Genomic DNA, 24,347 nt, shown 5'->3' with positions numbered 1-24,347 from the left:
ATGTGTGCGAAGCCGAGCCCGGGGACGCGGCCAGGGGCTGCAGCTGAGCAGGCTTCCTGCGCTAGATGGATGGTGTGCAAAAGGCAGAGTACACCTGAGCACCCAGGAGCCCCTCACCTGGACTTAGTAAGTAAACACTCACCTAATCACTAAGTCCCAGGCTCCCCAAGACCTGCCCTCCAGTTTCCAGACCCTTTCGCTCCGTTTTCTTGGAAAGACAAGTTCCCTGGTCTGAGCTCTAAACCGAATGCTTCCTCAGGTAAAAACATCTTCAGTCTCCACTAGGCCAGGTGAGGGCTCTGTGCCCTGGGCAACACCCCCTCCCGCCTCTGCCACCCTCTGCCACTGAGGCGGCACACAGGATATAACACACAAAGGGACTCAATGGGGAGAGTTGCCTCCAGTTTTCTAAGGCCTCTTGCTTGAGGTGTTAGCTGAGGAGATGTTCTGCACGCGCTGGGTAACATACTGCTGGCGACTGCACCCTCCAGAGTGAAGCTGTGCCCTCCCCAGCGCGAGCCTTCAGTCCCCCGGGGCTGCATGGGCTGCATGGCCCTGTACGGGTACTCACGGCGTCCCGGCTGGTGGACTTCATAATCTCACTGAGGCCGATGCACACACCCTGCCGCTCGTCGCTCTTCTGAGACCTCAGTCCTTCCTCGAGGATGGGGATGATCTCAGGGAGGATCTTCTCCCCCAGCTTCCGGACAAGATCTCCCAACGTCCTGGCTGCAATCTGTCAGCAGAGCGGGCGTCAGCTGCACACCCCGTGTCTACAAACCCAGGGAGCCCAGACAGCAGTTCCAGAACGAGGCTCTGAAGCTCACAGGCCTCACCTGAGCCGCTACCTTCCCAAGTGACACTGAAATCACAGAGAAAATAAGGCTTCTGCTGCAACTGTGCACAAGCCTCTAATTCCAGTGTGAGGGAGGCTAGGGCAGGGGGCTGAGTGCCATGAGTTCAAAGCCAGCCTGAGACAGAGATTCTGTCTAAATCAAACAAAAGAGAACACAACAAAACAGGCTGGATGCAGCTCAGGGCTGAGAGCCCTGATTCACTGCTCTTCCAAAAGACCCTTGTTTGGTGCCAGCTCCAGGGGACCCAACACCGTACCTGGCTTCTGTGGACACCTACACGCATGTGCACATACTCACAACACACAGACATTATCACTTACACATGATTTAAAAACAAAACAAACAAACAAACAAACCACAGCCCCATCTTTCAGGCAGTGTGGTGGAGACCGGGCATGCTGGCCCATGCTGTAATCAGCACTGGAGATGCTGACGGAGGAGGACCATGAGTTAGAGGTCAGCCTACACAATCCTCGTCCCAAAAATAAGCCATAAATACTTACATAAACAAAAAAGACTAGGTCAGCCTCACAAGCGCCCACAGCACAAGGCAAGTGTCAGCCTCACACACGAACATGAAGCTCATCAGAGCACAGGGAAGGCCAGCCCTCCCGGCTCCCAGTGCTTCTGCTCAAAGGAACTAATTTGTAACAAATGACTTAAGGAAAAAGATTAGTTTTGTCTCCGAGGCATCAAACCACCTCTTCTTTAAAGCTAAATACACAGTATCTTTTCCAAGGCCAGGGACCAGAAGTGGGCCAAAGGGGACAGGCCGAGGTGAATTATCAGTCCAGCCTGGGCTCGTCCTCCCCACCACTGACCCTGTGTCTCTCCACCCTGCAGGCCAGCTCATCTCTCGCAGTGCGGCTGCTCCCCGTGGATCTCTCCAGCTACCCTGGCCTGGCCCTGGCTTCCCCAAGCCACATCCTGCTCCCCGGGGGCCTGTCATCTACCTCGGGTCCCATCTGAAACAGCTGTGTTTGCTTTCCTGCCTCCCCAGCTGGTCAGTGCTCACTAACTGTCCATCTTCACACACTTCTGAGAAGCACTTGTGAGCTCTGGCTGGGCCATGGGTCCTACTGTAGGCGTGAGTGTGAGCTGCACATCTGGCACATGCCTGTGACTATCAGATTGATATACATCTCATTAAAAGCAAGGAGGGAGGGTCCTTTCCTTTGCCATTGTGTCCACGAGAGTAGGCCCCGGAGTGGTGGCGACACAGTGATTATTGGCTGAATGACAGAGTAACTAGTTAAACATGCCCGTTACATAGGGGACACGGCCGTGTTTCCCTCCGGCTCTGCAGACCCAGCTCCCAAGCTCTGAGGACAACCGTAGGGCTGGGATCCTGCCAGGCCCAGCAAACTCACTGTTCTCTTATCTGCGCATGTGCTAGCCAGGAAACCCAGCAGCAGGCCAAAGAGAGTGGGCAGGATCTCTCGCAGGGTGCGGGGCGTGTTGGACACGACAATCTTCCACACATGCAGCGACGCCTGCCGCACCACCAGCTGGGTGTCGGAGCGGCCCATGTAGAGCCCTGCCAGGACCCGGTTCCGCCGATCAACACCCAGGGCCGTGATGATCGCCTGTGAGCCACAGGGAGACAGAGAACACAGGGTGAGGCCCCCAGAAAATCCTCAGGGCTTGCAACCCCATAGCCACGGGCAGGTAGCCAACGGCAGGCCCTCACCTTGTTAGACTGAGCAGTTCCGAAGTTATCATCCTCAGACGCGGTTTCGGTGGTCATCTTCCCAGTGACCCCAGAGATGTGGAACAGGAGGTCCCCAAGGAGTTGAACAGAGCTGAACCTGAGGCCAAGAGCAGAGCCACACAGCCTCAAGGGACAGCGTAGGGTGCGGTGCAGTACGACACAGAAGGGAGACTGCAAGGAATGGACCCCAGCACCCACAACGGCCATCTTAAGACAAGCCTCATGTGGTTAGAGTCTATGCTGGTACAGCGTCTTTGTTTTCTTCTTCATTTTCTGTTTTTTTTCTCCTTCCTTCCTTCCTTCCTTCCTTCCTTCCTTCCTTCCTTCCTTCCTATCTTTCTTTTTTGAGACAGGATTTCTCTGTGTAGCCCTGGCTGTCCTGTGAAGACAAGGCTGGCCTCAAAGTCACAGAGACCTACCCACCTCTACTTCCTGAGTGCTGAGATTAAAGGCCTACACAACTATGCCCAATGCCTCCTGCTTTTTGTTTTGTTTTGTTTTTTCGAGACAGGGTTTCTCTGTGTAGCCCTGGCTGTCCTGGAACTCAGAAATCCGCCTGCCTCTGCCTCCCAAGTGCTGGGATTAAAGGCGTGCACCACCACCGCCCGGCTGCCTCCTGCATTTTTTTACTAGTGATCGTGTTACTTCAGTCACGAGGAAAAGGGCCGGGTGCCGTTCAGCAGCCCAGCACTTGTCCAACACTCACACGCACTCACTCACACAGGCATGCACCCTAAAACAAAACAGAAGAATAAACTTATTTTTAAAATCCAATGTCCTCTTCTGATGTCTTTGGCACCAGACACACACATGGTGTAGAGACACATGCTGGTAAAACCTTTGTGGACATAAAGTAGGTAAATCTTTTTATAATATAAAAGAGCACATGTGATCCAGGCATGATGGCACACACTTCACACACACACACACGCACAGGCGACGGTGTAGACAGAGCTGAGAGTCCTCTGCAACACGAAGTTCTCACCGTATTCTCCAGAGGTCGTCAAAGAGGCCTTGCTCCAGCTGGGGCAGCAGCAGGGCAATGGCTGTCTCCGCATACATTGAGATGACCCGCTGCCCGGCACGGAGGGCGGTGTCACGAACGAACTCATTCTCATCAGCCAGAGCCTAGACGTGCAGAGGGCGGGCGGGCGGGCGGTCAGCCCAGGCTGCCTCTCGGGCTTACTGAAGGGCAGGGTGAGGATCCCTGCCAGCTGGCCCCGAGCAAGCTTGGGAGGACGGCAGCGAGTGCCCTGCCCTCCTGCCCCCTCCTCAGCACCGTCACTGGCACCTACTTTGAGGATACAGGGGATGATGGGCCCCACATAAGGGGTAAACTTGTCCCCAAAGGTGATGGGCAGGTAGTTGAACATCATGATGTAGCCGTCCCGGACGTGGGGTGCGATGTCCACTTTGCTGGCTGTAGCCACAATTTCTGGCATCAACTTTTCCAACTTCTCTACTCCTAAGCCAGCCATTACCTCAGCCAGCCCTGCAGCACAAGGATGGAGTCAACCACTGGACCCGAAAGCCCCTCCGGGGCTCCCTGTGCGGCCTCTGGGCTTGGTCTGGTCTCACCTTGGGCAGCGCCTGAGCGATCCACAGAGCTCTGCTCATACGTCAGCGTCTCCATGAGCCACGGCAGCAAGTCCTCGAAGCACGACTCCCCCATGCCCTTCACCATGGCCCCAAGAGCCTTTGCGGACACGGTGCGCACCTGTCATGGAAACAAGAACAGACACAGTGAAGAGACGCAGCACAGTGAGCACCACGAGGCAGCAGGAAGGACCCCTGACCTTCTTCCCTTCGCCGGGGAGGCAGACACGTGATTTGGGGGTACTTTCCAGAAGTTTCCAGACACTGGGCTCTGCCCATACTCACCTCAGGGACAGGGTCCAAGAGTGAAGCTTTCAGGCCAGGTGTCACGCTGGGCAGGTAAGGAGCCAAGTCCTGTAACAACACAAGATGCTGACTCAGGCAGAGACCCGATGGCTGTCTCCTTCAGGTCCTGCTCTGCTGTGGACCCCAACAACAAAGAGAGACAGGAAGAGCGTCACGGCTCACAGAGCAGCTGGTAACTGGGTTGGACGCCTCTTCTGAGTGTTTCCTTGAGGCTTGGCAAGACTGCTCAGGGAAACACACAAGCCTGCGTGGCCGGTGTCACGGGCCCAGTCCAGCAGAGCCCTCCACCTCTTTCTTGGGACCACTGCCTGCCCAGGCCCCAAATCCTTAGGAAGTTACTTCTGGACTTTGCTGTCAAAATTTCACTGCCATCTTTTCTTTCTTTACCTTAAAATGTTTACGGCTCCTGACGCAACATTCAGATTTAGGGAGTAATCTTCAAAACAGAAGTGCTTCATGGGAGTGGCAAGGCGGCTCAGTGAGTAAGGACACCTGCTGCCAAGCCTGACGACCTGAGTTTGGTCCCCAGGACACACATGGTGGAAGAGAACCTATTTCAAATTGTCCTCCGGCCCCCATGTGCACATAGGTGTGTGCCCACACACTGTATTAATGTAATTCAAAACATAAAACTCAAACTGTAAGGCATGGTGGTGCACACCTGTAATCCCAGCACTCTGGAGGCAGAGGCAGGCAATCACTGTGAGTTCAAGGTAAGTTCCAGAAGAGCCAGGACTACTTAGTAAGACTCTGTTAAAACAAGGGTTGGGGGGCCAGGGGGCAGGCTGGAGAGACGGCTCAGTGGTTTAGAGCACTGACTGCTCTTCCAAAGGACCTGGGTTCAATTCCCAGCACCCATATGGCAGGTCATAACTGTCTGTAACTCCAGTTCCAGGGGATCTAACACCCTCACATAGACACACACACAGAGTCAGAGCACTGAGGTACAGACGGAGGGAGAAAGGAAGGGAGAGAGAGAGAGAAAATTACTACAATAGCTTTATTTTTAAAGATAGGGTCTCACTATGTAGCTCTGGCTGGCCTAGAAATCACTCTGTAGACCAGGCTGGCCTTCAACTCAGAGTGCTGAGATTAAAGACATGTGTCTCCATGTCCAGCTTACAATAGCTCTTAAAATAGAAAAACAAACAAGCAAACAAGCAAACGTAGCCGCACCATGGGCACTATATACCACTATGTAAGCTACAGCACCCCAGCCTGTCCAGACGCTACGTACCACTAAAGAATCACCGGGGGACGACTGTAACGTAAGAAATAACGTTCATAACGTACCCGTCCTCTCTCGAGACAGGGTCCTGCTGTGTAGCCCTGGCCGGCCTAGAACTCGTTGTGTAGCCCATGCTAGCCTTGAACTTGTGGTCCTCCCACGCTTCCGCCTCCCGAGTGCTGACTGGAAAGGCATATGCCACCTCGCCTGGCCTGAGATCTGAGACATCAATCCTAACTGTTCTGATGAGGAGGAGACCTGGGCATTGTGGAAGCCGGGCCACAGTGCCTGGCTTTAGTCCCAGCACTCGGGAGGCAGAGGCAGGCAGACCTCTGAGTTCGAGGCCAGCCTGGTCTACAGAGTGAGTTCCAGGACAGCCAGGCAATATAGAGAGACCCTGTCTTGAAAAGTAACAACAGTATTTTATGTGTATTTATGTTTTCCTGCCACATACATCTGTGTTCAATGGAAGAGAGCACCAAGCCCCCTGGAGTTGACGTTAGATGTTTGTCAACTACCCTGTCGGTGCTGGGAATCGAACCTGGGTCAGGGCTCTCAAGTGCTAACAGTGGTTCTCAGCCTTCTTAATGCTGTGACCCTTTAATAAAGTTCCTCATGCTGCGGTGACCCCCGACTGTAACATTAATTTCACTGCTACTTCATAACTGTAATTTTACAACTATAACTATTACAAACCACAACATAAACATCTGACATGCAGTTTATCTGACATGCGACCCCTGTGAAATGGCCGTTTGGCCCCCGCACCTCCCAGGGGTCTTGACCTACAGGTAAAAACCACTGCGCTTAGCCCTTTCACTAGCACCTGAGATTTTGTAATCCTCCTGCCTCAGCTTCCTGAGTGCAGATATTACAGGCACATATCACATACACAGTCTGAAGGGCTTTTTTTCTTTTTGTTTTTAAACTTTTTTCCTTTTGCTTTCTCCTTTTCATTTTCTTTTTAAAATTCACTTTATACCCAGATCTTTTTTTTAAAAAAATGTATTCATTTATGTATATTTATAACTATAGGAGTACTTTGTCTACATGTACACCTGCATGCCAGAAGAGGGCATCAGATCACACTATGGATGGTTGTGAGCCACCATGTGTTTGCTGGGAATTGAACTCAGGACCTCTGGAGGAGAAGTCAGTGTTCATAACCACTGAGCCAACTCACCAGGCCAAGATTAAATAGTTTTTTAACTTCTTAAATTGTCTGAAATAGAAGTAACTCCACTTATCTTCTTTTGGTTATCACGACAGAGTTGTGGTGGAGAGTGAGATCACCAACACACACTCCTGGAAAACCTAAGAGCCTGACAGAAGCACACATGCCCAGCCAGAGACATGCCAGTGAGAGAAAACTGCAGCTGCTGGGTGAACACTCCTGAAAGGTCGCAGGAGGACAGGCCCGTGGAGACAGACCTCCACCAAGGACTCAATTAGTGGTCCTTGAACCACTGCCCTCTGGGAGATGCCCAGATTTTCACCTCCCACCCTAAATGTCCCAGGATTCCCTGAAAACTCATGCAGAGACAATGCCCTTATCCAGCCCTGTCTGCTGCAGGGCAGGTGGGCTACTACCTTCTGGTCTGTCAGCGAGTACATGTTGCCAATGATCTGCGCTGCCATCTTGCGTGTGTCCGTGGAGCGGTCCTGGAAGGCTCTCTGGACGATAGGCATGATGAGCGCCAGGGACGGGGCGTCAATGAAGTGAACAAACTTGGTGTCCAGCAGGGTCTGTAGGCACTTCTGGGTCTTCCTTGATGGGTCCGTCAGGGCATCCAGCAGGACCGGGGCAATGGCTGCATGTCACAGGAAGAGAGACGCTGGTTTATACAAGTCTAGGAAGTGGCAGGGCTTTGGGAGAGCAAGAAGACTGGGCGCCTCGGCTGGGAAGCCCGCCTGCCTGGGAGACCAATCCCCCTGCCTCAAGCAGCAGAGGTGACAGCTAGCACCCTCTGCATGGCCAATGGGCTCGTCTCAGCAGGACGAGCTGCAGCAGTACCAAGCTTTCTGGGTATTAGGGTCGTTTTCTGCAATCAGTAACCAAATGGAGACTTTATGGAAAACAAAAACAAAAAAGTTTTAAGACACAGAAGACCCAAGAGCCAGTGATAAAGCACTCAGTGCTTAGAGCAGGGAAAGCAGAAAAACCGACTTCTCCAGACAGCCCAGCAGGAGGACTCCAGGCCGACTCACGGGCTCAGACGGTTCAGCCACTACACACGCAGTGTCAACAATAAGAGGCTAATAACCCACTTGTAAAGCAAACGAGCGGTAAGAATAGATGATTCTGCAGAAGATACGGAGACAGCAGACAATGACATGAGAACAGGCTCAAGTCACTGAGCCAAAACCACACAGACAGACAGGATGTTCTACAGAGTGAGTTTTAGTCTACAGAGCAAGAACTTCTCTCAGAAATCAATAAAAATAAACACACGCCACAAAGAGATGCCATTCAAACCCCCAAGAATGACAATAATAAAAAAGATAACAGGTTGCATTTATATATTTGTGTACAGAGAGAGAGAGAGAGAGAGAGAGAGAGAGAGACTAAACAACAATAAAGCGAGGGATATCATGGGGGGGCTGAGTGAGGGTAGCTGTGGGAGGCTGGAGTTGGGAAAGTAAAGTCGTTCCATCTCAGCTAAAGTCCACTTTAAACAAGACAACGAGCCGGCACCTGAGCCCTCACACACTCCGCTCCAAGGTCAACGGTGCAGCCAGCAGCACGACAGAAACTAGCCTGGCCGTTCTCAAAGCTCAGCAGGCGGAGCCAAGCACAACTGCCTGAGTCCAAGCCCCAGAACCCAAGAGGTAGAGGAAGGGAACTTGCACCTGCCAGCCGTTCTCTGCCCCCACGTGGGCTGTGGCACCTGTACCCTGTGCAACACACATGTGCGCGCACACAATGCCTACTAAATAAACACAGTTGTTTTAAAGTTACAAAGTGTCACTGACTGAGTCCTACATCCAGGAAACTTATGAGGCACGTGTCTGCACAGCATTTACACAGAGGCTCACAGCAGCGTTACTGATAACGGTCAAGGGCTGAATCACCCCAAATTCTCACACATAATGAGGCTCGGCCATAGAAGGCACAAGACACCTGTGTTTGCTATGACATAGGTGAGTCCTGCACACACGCCGTGTAAAAGAAAGCAGACATTAAAGGCCACAGGCATGACTCATGGGAAACGTGCAGAAGAGAGAAAATCTAGGCCAGCGCTACCCAAGCGTCAGGTCAGAGGTCTGGGGAAGTTCAGAGTGGCTGCTGGTGGCCAGAGTGTCTTTACAGGGTGACAGACAGGAGTGATGGCTACACAATGCCCTGCGCACATTCAATACCCTGAACTGTACTGTTTACAAGCAAACTTTACACAGTGCAAACCGTATCTCAAATACCATATAATGATTCTGTGCCTTAGAAGTTCCAGGACTACTGGGCTCTTCAGAGTGGGACAGACAGAAGACAGGGCCAGCGGCTGTGGGGGAAGGATGCTGGTCAAAGGTAAACATTCCACTTTGGCTGATTATCTTCTGAGGGTGTAAGTTCAGCATACTTAGCTAATACTCTGTTAAAGATTTGAAATTGCTGAGTGGGTAGATTCCAAATGCAATCATCATTAAAAGAAACTACGAAGAGTGAGAGGTGTGTTAATCAGTCTGGTTGTGACTATTACACACACACACACACACACCACACAGCACGTGTGCCCAGCTGCGGTGGCTCACACCCACATCCTCACAACTATAATCCCAGCACATGGCAGGTTAAGGAAGGAAGAGTTTCAAGAGTTTAAAGCCAACCTGACATACATAGGGAGCTCCAGGCCAGCCTAAGCTAGAACGAGCCAGTCTCAAAATAAACAAAGCAAAACCTAAAACAATGTATGTGTAAACATGTCCAGATTTTACCTAACAATGTTGCCTCAAAAGGTCTGGAAATTTTTAAGTAAATTTTAAAGGCCAGGAAGCTCTTTCTCTCTCTCTGTATGTGTGTGTGTGTGTGTGTGTGTGTGTGTGTGTGTGTGTGTGTGTGATAGAACACACGTGACATGAAGCTAGGAGCTAGGGAGCCAGACAAGGCGGCTGTAGCAGGACACTTCTGCTGCATTGTATTCGCGGTGGAGCTGGTGATTGGGCAGTAGAAGAGGAGGTGGAGCTGGGAGAAGGAGGAAGAGGAGAGAAGATGGCTGCGGATGTACGTGTGTCTCTACCAGTCTACAGTAGTTATAATATCTAGGCTAGATAATTGGGTAATAATTCTAGTTGTGTGAGCATCTTGTTAACTGAGCATTTCCAAACATATAAATCCTCTGGATAATCCTTAAGCATTAAGAGTCTTCATTCTACCGGGTACCGCCAGTATGGAAGATATAACCAGGGGCTCAGCCAAGCTTTGTGGGGACAGTGTGGTGGATTGGTAGAGCCATCCCCCACGCTGGCATCTCGTGGGTGCCAGGTCCTGCACTTCTAGCTAGCTGGAGCCTCGGTCAGAGCTGGAGCAGTGGGAACATGGTGGCTGCCTGGGAACAAGCTGGACCGGGTACCGTTTTCTAAATATCACCCATTTCAGGTGGCTGTCTAGGTTCTGTTGCCAGCACTCAGCCTCTATCAGCCCTCAGAAAAGAAACACACCATGGCTGGGCTGTACCTCAGCTGGTAGAGTCCATGCCTAGCATGTAAACCCTGGGCTCTGTTCCACACTGCCTAAACCAGGTATGGTGAAGTAACACCTATAATTTTGGGCCTTGGGAGCTAGAAGCAGGAGGATCAGAAAGTCACAAGCATCCTAGGACAGTAGGTACACACACAGGCCAGCCCTGCCAGAGACCAGCCATCACAGTGAAGAGTACATCTGGGCCGGTGGACGGCTTGGCTCTGTGATGAAAGCACTTGCCACCAGGCCTGAGCTGAGTTTGACGCCCAGGATGCACATGGTGGAAGGAAGTCCCACTGTCCTTAACTTCCACTGTACACACATACATACACACGTACAACACTAAAACAATAAACGTAATTACATACATACTACATACACACATACAACACTAAAACAATAAACGTAATTACAATCTTTAATAAAAAAAAAAAAACTGGTTAATCCTTTTGCCTGATGGCCTTCAACAGAAGGGAAAGCTGCACGGAAGCCCGGGTTTTAGGCGGTGCTGACGGGCTCCGAGCTGCGGGGAGTCTGCAGACCACACAGCTCAGTCAAATGTGCAGGGCTCTCAGAGCCCAGCTACTCCTGAGCCAATGACTCGGTGTCCCTAACCACGAAGCCGATGACAAGCTCCAGACCAGGCATTTAGTCTAACTAAGAAAGGGGCTTCCCAGTAGTAAAGGTTACTTCAATATGGACGCATTTGTCCTCAGAGGGCAATAGTCAGCCGACATTCCCCAGAGCAACCAGGAGAAGGGAAGACGGGTACAGCCAGGGTAAGTGCCCTCACGGGAAAAGCATACCGAGAATCTCCGGATTTCTGATGACCGAGCCGATCTGCCTGAGTGCTTGCTGTCCGGCCTTCTGCACTTTGACGTGGGAGTCCGTCAGCACCTCTGTGAGCTTGGGCACGATGTTGGGTAGGCAGGACGACAGCTGCTTAGGCGCACAGTATGCCATCGCCCCGAGCAGCTCTACTGAGCCTGCAGACAGAGGACACGTGTGTAGCACTGAGCCACTCGGCACTGGCCAGCAAGACAAATGCTGGGCATGGGGGAAGGCACCGGCTTGCTTCCCTGCAGACTCCTCACTCCTGGGAAAGAGGCCTATTACTCTGTGAGATTCAGGCGAGGAACAGGTAGCATGGTGCACAGAGACAACACCAGGACGGGTGTCCTGGCTGGTTTACTGTCAACTTGGCACAAGTTGAGAATCATTTGGTAAGGGGGAATCTCAACTGAGAGAACGCCTTATAAATTTGCCCACAGGTGAGTCTTAGCATATTTTCTTAATTAGTAATTGATGGCGGAGGGCCCAACCCATTGTGGTGGTGCCACCCCTGGGCTGGTGGTCCTGGAATATTTAAGCAAACAGGTCAAGCAAGCCAGGAGGAACAAGCCATGAGCAGCATCCTCCACGGCCTCTGTATCAGCTGCTTCCTCCAAGCTCCTGCCCTAACTTCCCTCAGTAATGGACTGTGATCCCAAGTTTCTTTGGGCCATGGTGCCTATCACAGTAGAAGAGACCTAACCGGGGCACAGGAAGACCTAATTTGGACCTGCAGGTGTTCCAAGGGTAAGTCACTGGGTTTCTCTGGCCTCAGGTTCCACCTCCACAAATGAGGAGATTCACTGTGCTGTTTCAGACTGTAAGGCAAAGCCTGAAGGAACAGAAGGGAGGCTATGTAGGAAGGACTCGGGCCTGACCCTCCCTACCAGACTCTGCTTTGATCTGTTTAGAAGGTTCCAGAACATAGCTTTCAGGCTCAGGACTTCCCCAGAGCTGTGGCTGCTGTGTGGAGCCTGCCCCAGGAGCCAGAGCCCTTACTCTATGGCCGCCATGTCCATAAACAGGAGCGTGACTGCCTGCACACATAACTGAGGGTCATTTTCAGAACAGGACGTTGAGACAGAGATGGAGGGGCGTGGCCTCACCAGCTTTGGTCCTCCAGGACTCCTCCTCCAGGGCGGCCAACAAGGACGGGAGCACCAGCTTCACGCCGTGAGCACTCAGGTTGCTCATCACAGCTTTGGCACAGTCATCTGCAGCCTCGGGGAGGAGAGAAGACAGTCAGGGGCCTCCTTGTCTGACAAGCACCGAGGCCTGACACCAACCCTCGTGTCCCTACAGTAACCAAGACGGTAGTTTCGTTAGACCCTGTGCCAAGTTCAGAGAGACAGACAAAAGCGTATCTTAAAACGCTTCAGTCCTAGAAACTAGCGATGGCTCAGTAGTTAAGAGTACTTGTCTGGGCTTCTAATCCCAGGTCTTCTGAGGCAGAGGCAGGCAGATCTCTGAGTTCAAGGCTAGCCTGGTCTACAGGACAGCCAGAGCTACACAGAGAAGCAACTCGTTTAGCAATCATGAGGACAGGTGCTTAGACACTAGTACCATGTAATGAGCCCAGGACTTCATGCATGTGTCCATACAAAGGGTGATTCCTTTGCTGGTGTTTGCCAGCTTCCAGCCCAGCTGAGAATATATGAGCCCCCAGTTCAGGAAAGGCTGTAAGTCAAGAGGAGCAGGTGAAAGGTGACAGAGGGCATCTGACACCGTCTTCTAGCTCCGGGTATCTGCCTATGTGCTCACGCATAGTACACACGTACACACAAATAAAGTCTTCAATGCCTCAGGGAACCAGAGAGAAATTCACAGCAGTAACCCAGGTAGGAGCTGAAGGGCCTCTGGCAGTAGGAGCTGGAACCCAGCCTAGACACCCCGACCAAGCCTGCCTAGGGGCAGCTCATTTCCGCCTCCAGACTTACCTCACGCACGTACTGATTGCCATCCCCGAAGCACAGCAGCAGGTGGGGCAGCACATGGACCACATAGGGCTCAAACAGCTTCCCCAGCGTGGTGCAGAGCATCTCGAAGGCAAACAGAGCTCCTGGGGAGAGGAGGGCAGACAGTGCTGAGACCACCAGGGCCAGCACCCTCCTGGTGCCTCCTCAGGCTATGGTGGTTGGTGGTCGGAGACTAAACTGCAGCGCGTGGCAGAGCGTGACAGAGGAGAAGGCAGGGGGCTCCATCACTTTCTCGTCCCACCAACTAGAAAAGCCAAGCTTCTCTCAGCTAAGGTGCTCTACCAGACGTTAGAAAGCAGCGGGGACAAGCTTATAAGCCCCGCACTCAGGAACCTGAGGCAGGAGGATCACCAAGTTGTAGGCTGTGCTTGGTAACTTAAGGACTTCTTAGCTTGAAATATGGAACTCAGAAAGGCTGACACGCAGCTCAGCAGCAGAGCAGTCTGCCTAGCACGGGTGGAGCCTGGGGCTCAGCCCAAGCAGTGCAAGAAGGAATAAGGGCAAGGTGCAGGTCAGACCTACCATGGACAGGGCTGAGGTCTCACACGCCCTTCCTTTCTCTGCGTGCACACATGCATGTGTGCGCGTGTGCACGTGGGTGCACTTCCTGTGCTGTCAGCACTGGGCCCAGAGAACTCACCCTCTCGCCTTCTGAAATTCTTCTTATCCTGGATAGCATCGGTCAGCGCGGCCATCATTTCCTGCTGCTTCAGGGAAAGGATGCCCAGGCCTTTCACCAGGCCCGCCAGCCCGTACGCCGCCCCTTTGCGTTCTGCATACTTGTCCGACTCCAACAGCTGCTGCATGAGCCGCTGAATCATGCCGCCAGCGTCCTCCTTGACGGCAGGCACGAGAGGAGGCAAGCAGCTGGCGACAGACTCCTGGACCTGTGGGAGCAGCCCTCTCATCAGTGACAGCTGCCCCGGGTCACATGACCAGAGGAGCACCGTGCTCGGCAGTCGGCACACACACGCCATAGCATGCAACCATCAACAGGAGCAGCGGACCCCATGGTGCTGCTTCTGGCCAACACCACAGCTCCTTAGACTGAGGTCCACAGCCCTGCATGGGGCTACATCCCAAGTCAATGTAGGGGCTGTGAGACACTCGCAAACAGTGATGGTTTCTGGATGTACAACAGCCAAAAATTAATTCAAAAAAAATCAAACACGTAAGACTCTGAGGTGTTCCTGACAAAGCTCAGGGGTGTCGCCTCCTGTGACTCCACTGCAGCCTTGGTCTGACCGCACAAGTGCACTTTATCCCGAGTGTGTGGTCACACCAACAGCAGTGACCGCTGCTCAGCTCCTCGGCCCGCTCTGAGACCACTGTATCGGAGCGGCAGTGTCTCACTGTGCATACGAGGTTTTCTGCGCTTAGAGAACCATCGTGGCATAGATACAGAAAACAAGAGACTTCTAATGTTTTTCTCTATGTTTTCTATGTTTTTCTAATGTTTTCAATGAGTTCCTCGGTGTGTCAGATCACTACAGGTGTGGATCCATTGGGTTAAAACAATTATTTTTAAAAACTGTTGGAGTTAGTCAGAAGTGGTGGCGCACACCTTTAATCCCAGCACTTGGGAGGCAAAAGCAAGTGAATCTCCGAGTTCAAGGCCAGCCTGGTCTACATCAGGCTAGCCAGGGCTACACAGTGAGACCCTCATCAGCCCTCAAATTAATTGAGCCGATGACCTGAGCTTCATTAAAAAAAAAAAAAAAATTATTCTATGAATTTTGGCTTGGGGCTAAAACCGAACTTCTGATTTACAATTAAGTATCTCTCTAGGAGGGCAGGGTGGAGGCAATGGCTTAGCCAGGCAGACAAGCCTTGCCATCAAGCACGATGACCCGCGTTCCATCCTGGGAGCCACACTCCTGCAAGTGTCCCCCGACCTCCACACACCGAGGCACGCACCTCCTCCCACATAAAGTAGTAAGAAAAATGTCAGTTTAAAATAGATGTGTGCCCGCCACGGTGTGGCATGTGTTCAAAATAGATGTGTGCCCGCCACGGTGTGGCATGTGTTTAAGCAAAGTAGCATTCTCAGCACGGACTATAAAGTCATTAATCAACTCAATCAACTATTTAGGCAAAATTTGTTTATTTAAAAGTGAGTAAGCACACCTATCTCGCTGGCGTGCAAACCTGTCCTCATCTCTAATAAATGGTAATAAACATTATACAGATACCAAAGGTTTATTTTTAAATGCTATGGTTTATGACTGCTGACATTTGATTTACACACCTATTTTATATACATCAATACCCAACTTTGAGTAAAAATGTGTGTGACAAAAGGGCTTGTAAACTGGAGAAGTTTAAGAAACCCTGGTCTGAACAAAGAGCTGAGGCCCAGGCAGTAGGGAACCGGGGTCCACCTGGAAGCAAGCTATGGCTCTGTGCCAGCATGCTATGGCTCTGTGCCTGCATGCTATGGTTCTGTGCCTGCATGCTATGGTTCTGTGCCTGCATTAAACAACCATGTCTAGTTCCCTCCCTACCAGTGTCACCAGGGGACTGTGCTGAGCTTAAGAAAACCAGATCCATGTCAGGAGACAGAGATGTGCTGAATCCTACCTTCCAGCCACGGCGCACCATGCTGCCAGCTGCCTAAGCAGGGCCCTTTGGTGGGTCAGACTCTGATCAATTCTGAAATTGTTTCCAACAGTGACTTTCATGAGGGCACTCAGGTTGTGAAAGATCCAATATGTCAATCAAGGAATTACATATAAATGCAGTTTTCAGATAAGAGGAAAAGAGAAATCCTTTATAGCACGGTTCAGAGATCTTAAAAGTGCCGGAAATCTGTAGCCAGCACACGGAGAGGCCAGGAGCACAACCCAGACGGAGCATCTGTGGCGTGGCTGGCTTGTTTTGAGTTGCGGTCTCACTATGTAGCCCTGTCTGGTCATACACACATACCTCCTCATATACACGCACATATACATTCCAAAAAACCTCCTCTAGCTAATGAGTCGGAAGTACCTGGGTTCTCCCTGGAGAGGAGATGGCTGCTTTCTGTCAGCCCACTCAGCTGTTAGCATGCTACAGCCTAGCCACAGTGGACTCCCACCCCCCGGGGACTCCTGGACCCCAGACGAAAGGTACCTGCTGAGAAGGTGTAGAGAGGGCAGCGATCAGCTTGGCAACAATGGGTTTTACTTTGGGGTCACTCTTGTCCAGGTGTTTGGCCAGAGACCCCATGAGGACCACCACACTCTGCCGCACGGCGTCGTAGCTGGCATCGTTGGGTGCATCCTTCAAGAACTCCTCAAACACTGGCAGCAGTGAGTTGACATTCTCCTGAAAAAGGGAGACCCCGGAACCACACATCAGCCTGGACAGGCTGCATCAAAACAACAGGCTTCACAGCAGGTCTGCAGCAGAGCCCTGAGAATCACATCCTCTCAGGGTCTTTCTGCAACAAATCAGATGCTCCAGCAGGGGCTGGTGCCCTGTCAGACAGCTTCTCTGTGTCATGTGCTCAGCATCACCTCCCCAGCTGCTGCGCACTGCTCACCTTCCCGTGAGCATTGAGCGTGGCGAGCGCGGCGTCTAACATGCACTTCCGCACATCTGGGTTTCGGTCATTGAGGGCATCCGGGACAAAAAACTGGAAGAGCGGCTTCACCTGGGAGCTATCCAAGTACTGGGCGAGCTTGTTCAGGGCCAAGGCCAGGCCGCACCTAGGAAGGAAGCGGGAGCCTGTGGGTTGGCTGGGGTCACAGACAAGGGCACCTCGAGAGGATGGAGGACAACTGCGAGCACAGCTGTGGGGCAGGGAGCAGCGTGCAAACTACCAAGAAGCAACTGCCCCAATGTTCTGAACAAGCCACCTGTGAAATACAGACCCTGTGCCTCCGTTTCCCTAACGGTGAAAGACAATGAGCGCCCTCTGTGTCTCAGACAGGCTAGAAGACAGATGTTAAAGAAAACAGATGCTGGGCTGGAGAGATGGCTCAGCGGTTAAGAGCACTGACTGCTCTTCCAGAGGTCCCGAGTTCAATTCCCAGCAACCACATGGTGGCTCACAACCATCTGTAATGGGATCTGATGCCTTCTTCTGGTGTGTCTGAAGACAGCTACAGTGTACTCATATACATAAAAAAATAAATAAATCTTTAAAAAAGAAAAAACAGATGCGATAGCCGTTGGCTGGGAACAAAGCAAAGTGGACTTATTCTCAGCTACAGAGACAAGAAATCCCTTAGAGAGAGAGAAAAAAAAAATCTACATCCTATTCCCATCTGATGGTCTGGAATGGCAAATAAATTTAGTACATGTGTATTTCCATACAGCACATGTACTAGCACACAAAGCCATGTGTGGAGAATGCGGGTGTGCTGGCTAGCTTATGTCAACTGGACATGGCTGGTGTCATCAGAGAGGAGGGAACCTCAACTGAGAAAATGTCTCTGTACATTTGGGTTGTAAGCAAAACTGCAGGGCACTGATCAACGGGGGTGGGCCCTGCCCATTGTGGGTGGGGCCATCCCTGGGCTGGTGGTCCTGGGTTCTGTAAGAAAGCAGGCTGAGCAAGCCATGGGGAACAAGCCAGTAAGCAGCACCCCTCCATGGCCTCTGCATCAGCTCCTGCCTCCAGGTTCCTGCCCTGTGTAAGTTCCTGTCCTGACCTCCTTCAGGGCTGGGCCATGGGGTGGAAGTGTAAGCTGAATTAACCCTCTCCTCCCCAAGCTGCTTTGGCCAGAGTATCTCATTACACCGTAGTAACCCTAAGACAGTGGGTCTGCCACTCAGGAAGCTAGTTCTACTATTTTGTGAAAGCCCATTCTAGGTGACAAGTGTCTTCTTCAAGGCCATACTTGCTCCTACTCACCTACCTAGCCCTCCAGCTACCACCACTACTACCATCTGCTGGGTGCATCTCACACTGCTAGTGGGCTGGGGCTAGTGACTTTCCTGGTAGGTTCTAGATTTGTGTCCCTCACACAGATCAGGAAACAAGCCTGGAGAAACAGAGGACAAATGTCCAAGGGCACAGACTGGCATGTGGAGCCAGCACTGATCACAGGTCTCTCTGACCATGGTGACCTGCCTCTCCTCCTGCTTTTAACTACAGGACATGCCACCTCCTTGCGGCCCCTGCCCCAGCCCCCTGGTGCATCTCCGAAAACCTGGTGGTGAGACCAGCAGGGCTTTACCTGGCTTCCCACTGGTCCGGAGGGGATTCTGAAATTACTCGTCCCAAAGCATCCAGCACCGGGGGTGGCCGCTGCAACAGACAAGAGGCTCAATGCCCAGCAGGGCGCTCCTTTGCCCAAGGGGCAGACAGATCACTGGCTGGCCCCTGAACCATGAGACTAGCAGAACAGAAGACCACCCACTAGACTACCCGCCCGCTCCCCCTGCCCGGGCACTCACATAGAGCTTCTCCTGGTAGATCTCCATGAGCCTGCCCATGACCTCGGCTGCTTGCCGCTGGTATCGCGCCACTGCCTGGGACAGGGCCTCGGCGCCGGCCTGCCTCACGGCTGCTTCGTGGTAAATCACGTCATCAATCAGCAGAGAGCAGAGATCTGACTGCAGGTCAAGGCCCATGGTCGACCAAAGCCTGCAGCAAACCAAAGTCAGGACTGGGCAGGCACGGGCTTGCAGCATGTACCTGCACCCCCACCGGAACGACCGTCACCTCTCGGCCAGCTTCCGTATCTCGTCCTCCTTGTCGAACTTCACCACCCAGAGCCTCCGCAGCAGGTTCAAGCCGTTCTTCTCATCGGTGTCGGGGGCTGGCAACACCAGGTGGAGTTCCATCAGGCCCTGCGAGAACAGGGATCCAACTGTGAGGTGTGAGGACGCCTCAGGAGCACGTGCCCTGTCTCCTCATTTCCTCCATCCCAAGAACCACCATTAGCTACATGTGGCTACTTAAAGGGAAAGCAGCAGCTGTGACGGAGAGTCAGGCACTGCACCAGTCGGACGGAAAACACTGGGCTCACGGCTACTGCACTAGACAGCACAGGCGGGAAGCATCCTACTTGCTGCAGAAACCAGACAGAGCTGCTCTAAACAGTGCTGGCAATCAGCTCAACTGGTTAGCTGCTCAGCCTCCTCAAATAGTTTTTTGGGGGACCTAGGAATCCAGCTCAGTGGTTCAGAGCATGTGCCATATACCCCAAACCAGCTCTTTCTGTATATAGAAAGGAGGGTGAATAGCGATAGAAATTTTGTTCTGTTTTTTTCTTTTTAGACAGGGTCTCACTATAGAGCCATGACTGTTTTGGCTGTCAAGGCTGGCCTTGAACTTACAGAAATCTGCCTGCCTTACATCCCAAGTGCTGGGATTAAAGGTGTGAGCCACCATACCCAGCTTAAGAACTTTTTAGTGTAAAATTCACTAATTTAACTCTAAACATGACAGATGAGCTCAAATGGTGCTTGTTGAATTAAGTCCCATATTTTACCAAGTGCCAGTAGGAGGAAGAAACCCAGTCTAAAAGCCATCCAGAAACGCTAAGCAGAGGTAGAGAGCTGAATAAATGCACTAATCCTGACAGTTAGGTCAACTTGACAGAATCTAGAATCACCTGGAATATGGGCCTCTGGGCAAGGCTGTGAGGGATCATTTGATTATATTAGTTGCTGTGGGAAGACCCTCTCACTGCGGGTGGCACCATTCCCTAGGCAGGGGAACCTGGACTCTGGAGAACAGGAGGAAGCAAGCTGGGCACAGGCATGCATGTATCCACTGCTCTCTTTTTCTGGCGACATATGTAATGTGACCCGTTGCTTCAAGCTCCTGATGCCTTCCCTGCCACAATGAACTATAACCTGGAACTATGAGGTAAAATTTAATCCCTTAAATTGCTTTTGTCAGAATATTTTATCAATACACAGAAAGAAAGAAAGAAAGAAAGAAAGAAAGAAAGAAAGAAAGAAAGAAAGAAAGGAAGGAAGGAAGGAAGGAAGGAAGAAAGGCTATCTGTAGTTGCACCGAGAGCTACAACTAAGACGACAGTCAGATGAAGTCTTTCCCAGTGAAGAAAACCTGGCAGTGCTACATCCTGACGAGCTCAGGCCCCTAACCCGCCCCATGGCCTCCTCTCTTTGCCTCTTGGCCCTGTCACAGGGTGAAGGACTTTGCCACATGCTCCTTATGTTACACTTGCCCAAAGTGACTAGGAAGCATGCACACACCCGGAGTGCAGTCTCGCGCACGCTGGCACACGGGGACTGCAGGGCAGCGAGCAGCACGTCCACCTCCTCCTGCTCCGCGAAGGCACAGCCGGCCTCCCCGCTGCTGCTGGCACACAGGGCGGTCAGACAGTCTGAGGCGAGAACCTGGGGACAACAGTGACACGCTGGGTCAGTCCAGCAGCTCAGTTATGGAGGGAGCTGCATGGGCGCACTTATAAATCCCACCCCACGGCACCTCGGGGCTAAGACCCCAGTCAAGACAGGCGCTGGCAGCCCTTCTAACAAGACATCCAAGAGTGACTAGGTCTTGACTACTCATCCTGAGGGCAGAGGGACAAAAAGCCACAGCACAGGCCAACTGGAAAGCAGATCACCTGAAGGCGAGGGGAACCTGTCCCGATCACCCATGTCAGCAGACGCAGCATGGCCACTCGGGGCAGCAACTCTGGGCCATTCTGGGAGAGAACGAGAAAGAAGCTAAGACAACGAAGGGAAGGTTGGTACCTATGCCTGGCAGACAGCCTGCCGGCCCTCCCTCGCCTATGGGAGAACCTTCTGGGTCCCAAAACTGACTTAAGTCATTGTAGAAACTTCCTTGGGTTTATTTACAGCCAAGCCCACAGGTGCTAACCCAGCCTATCACAGGCTGTGCAGCTGCCTGATTCTCAGAGTAAACTACCGATAGACCAAAGAGCCCAAGAGAGAAACTCACTCAGACAAGGAAAGAAAAGAAATGCCAAATAAACCACACGACTCAAGTGGATGCCGTGTGCGGTGCACGTCTTCAACAGTGCTTGAAGGCAGCGGTGGGACGTTCTCTGTGAGCTTGAGGCCAGCCAGGCCACACAATGAGACTTTCACTAAAACTCATACAAAGCCCAGGTTTTGAAGGAACTTAGTAAGAGGCTGGCTCAATAGATGCCACGTATCCTAGCAACTGCAAACCAACATATACTAGATATGCAAGAAACATGCAAACACGTGTACACAGTGCTGTTCAGGTCAGGGAAAGGACATGATACGGAAATAGTCATGAATAGGTAACAAGTTGAATAAAGCACTGTGTATGCAGGCACAGGATCTCCAGCAATGGTAAAGTCAAGCACCCACGCAGACAGAGACCTATGAACATCGTCTGTGAACACAGCAGCACGACCCCTTTTTACACCAGAGCCTGGTGTCTTCTGTGGACTGCTGCTATGATCAAACACCAGAACCCAAAGAACTATGGGAGTCCTTGCCTCCCCACGCCCTTAAACCACAGATACCAGAGCTCCCTGCCAACCTCATCCACCCGCTCGGGCGGCGTGTCAGGGGAGGCCCTCAGCTGCGCATGGACAGTGAGGATCTGAAGGGTCTGGGCCATCTGCTCCTCCTCCTCCTCGCTGTGGCAGGGCATCTCAGTGAGTACCATCTTTAACATGGGGAAGACCAAGGAGAAGGCCGGTGCAGACAGTGGCGCAGCATCTGGGAGACAAAGCAGCACAGCAGACAAGCTAGGGCAACTGAGCAGGCCAAGGCTGGTGCAGAAGAGGCTAGCCACCTTCCCAGCACGAAGTACAATGCTGGGGACAGTGGTGGGTAGCCTGGTGCTAAACCAGCCCTGCTTCTCCCCCAGTCTGGCCCAGTTCCAGAATGTGACACTGAACAGAAGCAAATGAGGAAAACAGGGGGTGGAGTGGGGGGGGGGTGGGGGGCGGGGGGCAGGAGGGCTCTCCCAAGACCAAAGGCACAGGAAGCTCAGGGACGTGCTGGTCCTGCCTCTGGGACCCACCCGGGATGGGGTGGCTCCTCGTCTCTTACCTGGCTCCCCCTTGCCCACCCTGCTTGGGATGGTGTGTGTATGCAACAGCAACACCGCCCTCCTGACAGCCACAGACAGCTCCTCTTGGCACCAGGACTTATCCAGAGCACACTCTGGCTTCAGCAGGCGCAGGGTCACGTGACTCACCAAGGTGCCTTACGAGGGAAGAGAAGACAGGCAGCAGATGACCCACAAAGACAGATGATGTTCTAGACAGAGGCGGACTTGTCTCTGCCACTGCTGACCCGAAATGTCTTACCTTCTCAGACTTTACCATAGCATCAAAAGAAGAGGGAGGAGGCAGTAGCTGCCCTTTTCGTTTTTTGAGGGGATGATGTTTGTTTAGGGACATGATATCACAACATAGCCCAGGCTAGCCTAAAACTCAGGATCCTCCTCCTTCCACCTCCCAGATTTCTGGATTACAGGTTGGATTACAGTCTGCCTGGAAGAGCTGATATTTTTTTGTTTGCTTGTTTTTTGAGACAAGGTTTCTCTGTGCTGGAATTCACTCTGTAGACTAGGCTAGCCTCGAACTCAGAGATCCACCTGCCTCTATCTCCCAAGTGTCGGCATTAAAGGCGTATGCCGCTGCCACCACTTCCTGGCTAATACTTCTGATACTAAAGAGCTCAGTGTGCTGAGAGGCAGGACCACCCAAGACTTCTTCATCCCACAGTGAGGCTCCAGCCACAGAGTTCCTTCATCAGGCAGAATGAACGCCTCTGCAGGCTACACAACCGCTCCCATTTCCTCTCAGTGGAGACTGCAGCCCCATCAAGAGAAGAGTAAAGCCACCATGATTCCCACCTCTCCTGCTTGGCTAATGTTTCTCCAGAGCCAACAGAGAGCAAACCTCTGGCACATGCTGCTTCCGAGCTCCGGGCACAAAGGCCAGCATTGCACACCGGCCCCACTCACTGCCACTGAACCCGACTTCATGGAAAACACCTGCTACAGAGGTCTGGGTGTGCTCACATGAGACCCTGGACTTGGTCCCGAGCACACAAACAAAGCCACTTCAGAAAGATGAGGTGCTAATTAACTAGCGGAAACCCTGCTCCTCAGAGAAGGCAGACAGGACAGAGTGGAGGTCAGAGCCACCACTTGATCATCTTAAGCACACCCTGTGTGAGCACTACAGGATGCTTCCACGTGGGAACAACATTCAGCAGCTTAGACCATCGTGTCTCCTCAGAACACCCACAGGTACCTCAGCCCACTGCACAAACACCCAGATAACCCCACAGCCAGCAAATAAGGACTAACCCAAGGTCTTGAGTCTAGGGGGCATGACACAGGCAGCTAAGGACAGGAAGGGGCCTTTGACCCTGGGAGCAGCCAGGGGAGACTTCAGCAAGGGCAGGAAGGCGTCAACCAAAGCAGGGATGTACTGAGTCAGGCCACAGGGGTTCCTGGTCACGATGGCATCCAGTAGTCCGAGAGCCGCCTCCAGTTCCCCATCCAGCTGCAAGCAGAGCCAGCAGAACACAGTCAGCGGGATCCACGGAGACAGCAAAGAGCAGGGTGGGGCACACGGTGGGTGACGGCCTCTTACCTCCTGCAGCCGCCTCCGGATTTGCGCCTCCTTGTCCATCTGGGCCTGCAGCATCTCCTTCTGCTTGCTGGTCAGCTGTACCTCCTCTCTTATGCCTTTCTTCTTCTTTATTTCCTGAAGAAAGGGCCAGCATCAGAAACTCGCTGGCTTCCAAGAATTCTAGGCCAGCCTCAAGTCTAGGACCAGGGCCCCCAGGCCCACGACATACCCTCCCCCACCCCTATAAAGGGCACAGTCACTGGATGCCTTCAAAACGGAGAGCAGTAAAGAAGCAAATTTTAAAACGATTCCCTGCTAGAAAGAAGAGGGGAGAAGTGTCAGAGAAACAACCGCTCCTTCATTGATCTCCTGCGGCTACATGGCTTCAGAGGAAGGACTTTAGCCTGCTCTCAGACACACTTAAGGCTCTTTCAGAACAGCCTGGGTGCAGAGAACGCACTGAGTCTTCCAATAAGTATTTATCGAGTGCCTACATCATGCCAGGAACTGTATGAGATGCTACAGACACAGGGAGGTATGTGTGTGTGTGTGTGTATGTCACACACACACACACACACACACACACACACACACATACCTATACATGAAACCTCACCCACACAAAGTTCACAATCTAGCAATTAAAGTTAGACAATAAACAAACAGTT

General features: G+C 52.2%; 1 protein-coding gene across 1 annotated transcript in view; it reads right to left on the bottom strand.

Annotated features, from left to right (window-relative positions):
* Positions 1-24,347, bottom strand: part of Gcn1 (GCN1 activator of EIF2AK4) — a 60,093-nt gene that overhangs the window by 9,348 nt on the left and 26,398 nt on the right. The window contains exons 23-45 of the mRNA XM_028765374.1: positions 23,701-23,814; positions 23,412-23,610; positions 22,142-22,297; positions 21,624-21,805; positions 20,713-20,793; positions 20,339-20,482; positions 18,834-18,961; positions 18,566-18,755; positions 18,346-18,416; positions 16,704-16,869; positions 16,292-16,486; positions 13,821-14,067; positions 13,142-13,263; positions 12,311-12,425; positions 11,180-11,359; positions 7,289-7,509; positions 4,450-4,518; positions 4,147-4,285; positions 3,864-4,060; positions 3,554-3,696; positions 2,548-2,665; positions 2,228-2,443; positions 572-736 (exon numbers count right to left, since the gene is read on the bottom strand). Of these exons, the coding sequence (XP_028621207.1) occupies positions 572-736; positions 2,228-2,443; positions 2,548-2,665; positions 3,554-3,696; positions 3,864-4,060; positions 4,147-4,285; positions 4,450-4,518; positions 7,289-7,509; positions 11,180-11,359; positions 12,311-12,425; positions 13,142-13,263; positions 13,821-14,067; positions 16,292-16,486; positions 16,704-16,869; positions 18,346-18,416; positions 18,566-18,755; positions 18,834-18,961; positions 20,339-20,482; positions 20,713-20,793; positions 21,624-21,805; positions 22,142-22,297; positions 23,412-23,610; positions 23,701-23,814 (3,558 nt within the window). The remainder of the gene's footprint in view (positions 1-571; positions 737-2,227; positions 2,444-2,547; positions 2,666-3,553; positions 3,697-3,863; positions 4,061-4,146; positions 4,286-4,449; positions 4,519-7,288; positions 7,510-11,179; positions 11,360-12,310; positions 12,426-13,141; positions 13,264-13,820; positions 14,068-16,291; positions 16,487-16,703; positions 16,870-18,345; positions 18,417-18,565; positions 18,756-18,833; positions 18,962-20,338; positions 20,483-20,712; positions 20,794-21,623; positions 21,806-22,141; positions 22,298-23,411; positions 23,611-23,700; positions 23,815-24,347) is intronic.

Source organism: Grammomys surdaster, unplaced genomic scaffold (assembly GCF_004785775.1).
Source record: "Grammomys surdaster isolate TR1022 unplaced genomic scaffold, NIH_TR_1.0 164, whole genome shotgun sequence".
Lineage (NCBI taxonomy): Eukaryota > Metazoa > Chordata > Mammalia > Rodentia > Muridae > Grammomys > Grammomys surdaster.
The sequence above is the reverse complement of the archived record's forward strand: the minus strand, read 5'-3'. Positions and strand labels throughout refer to the sequence as shown.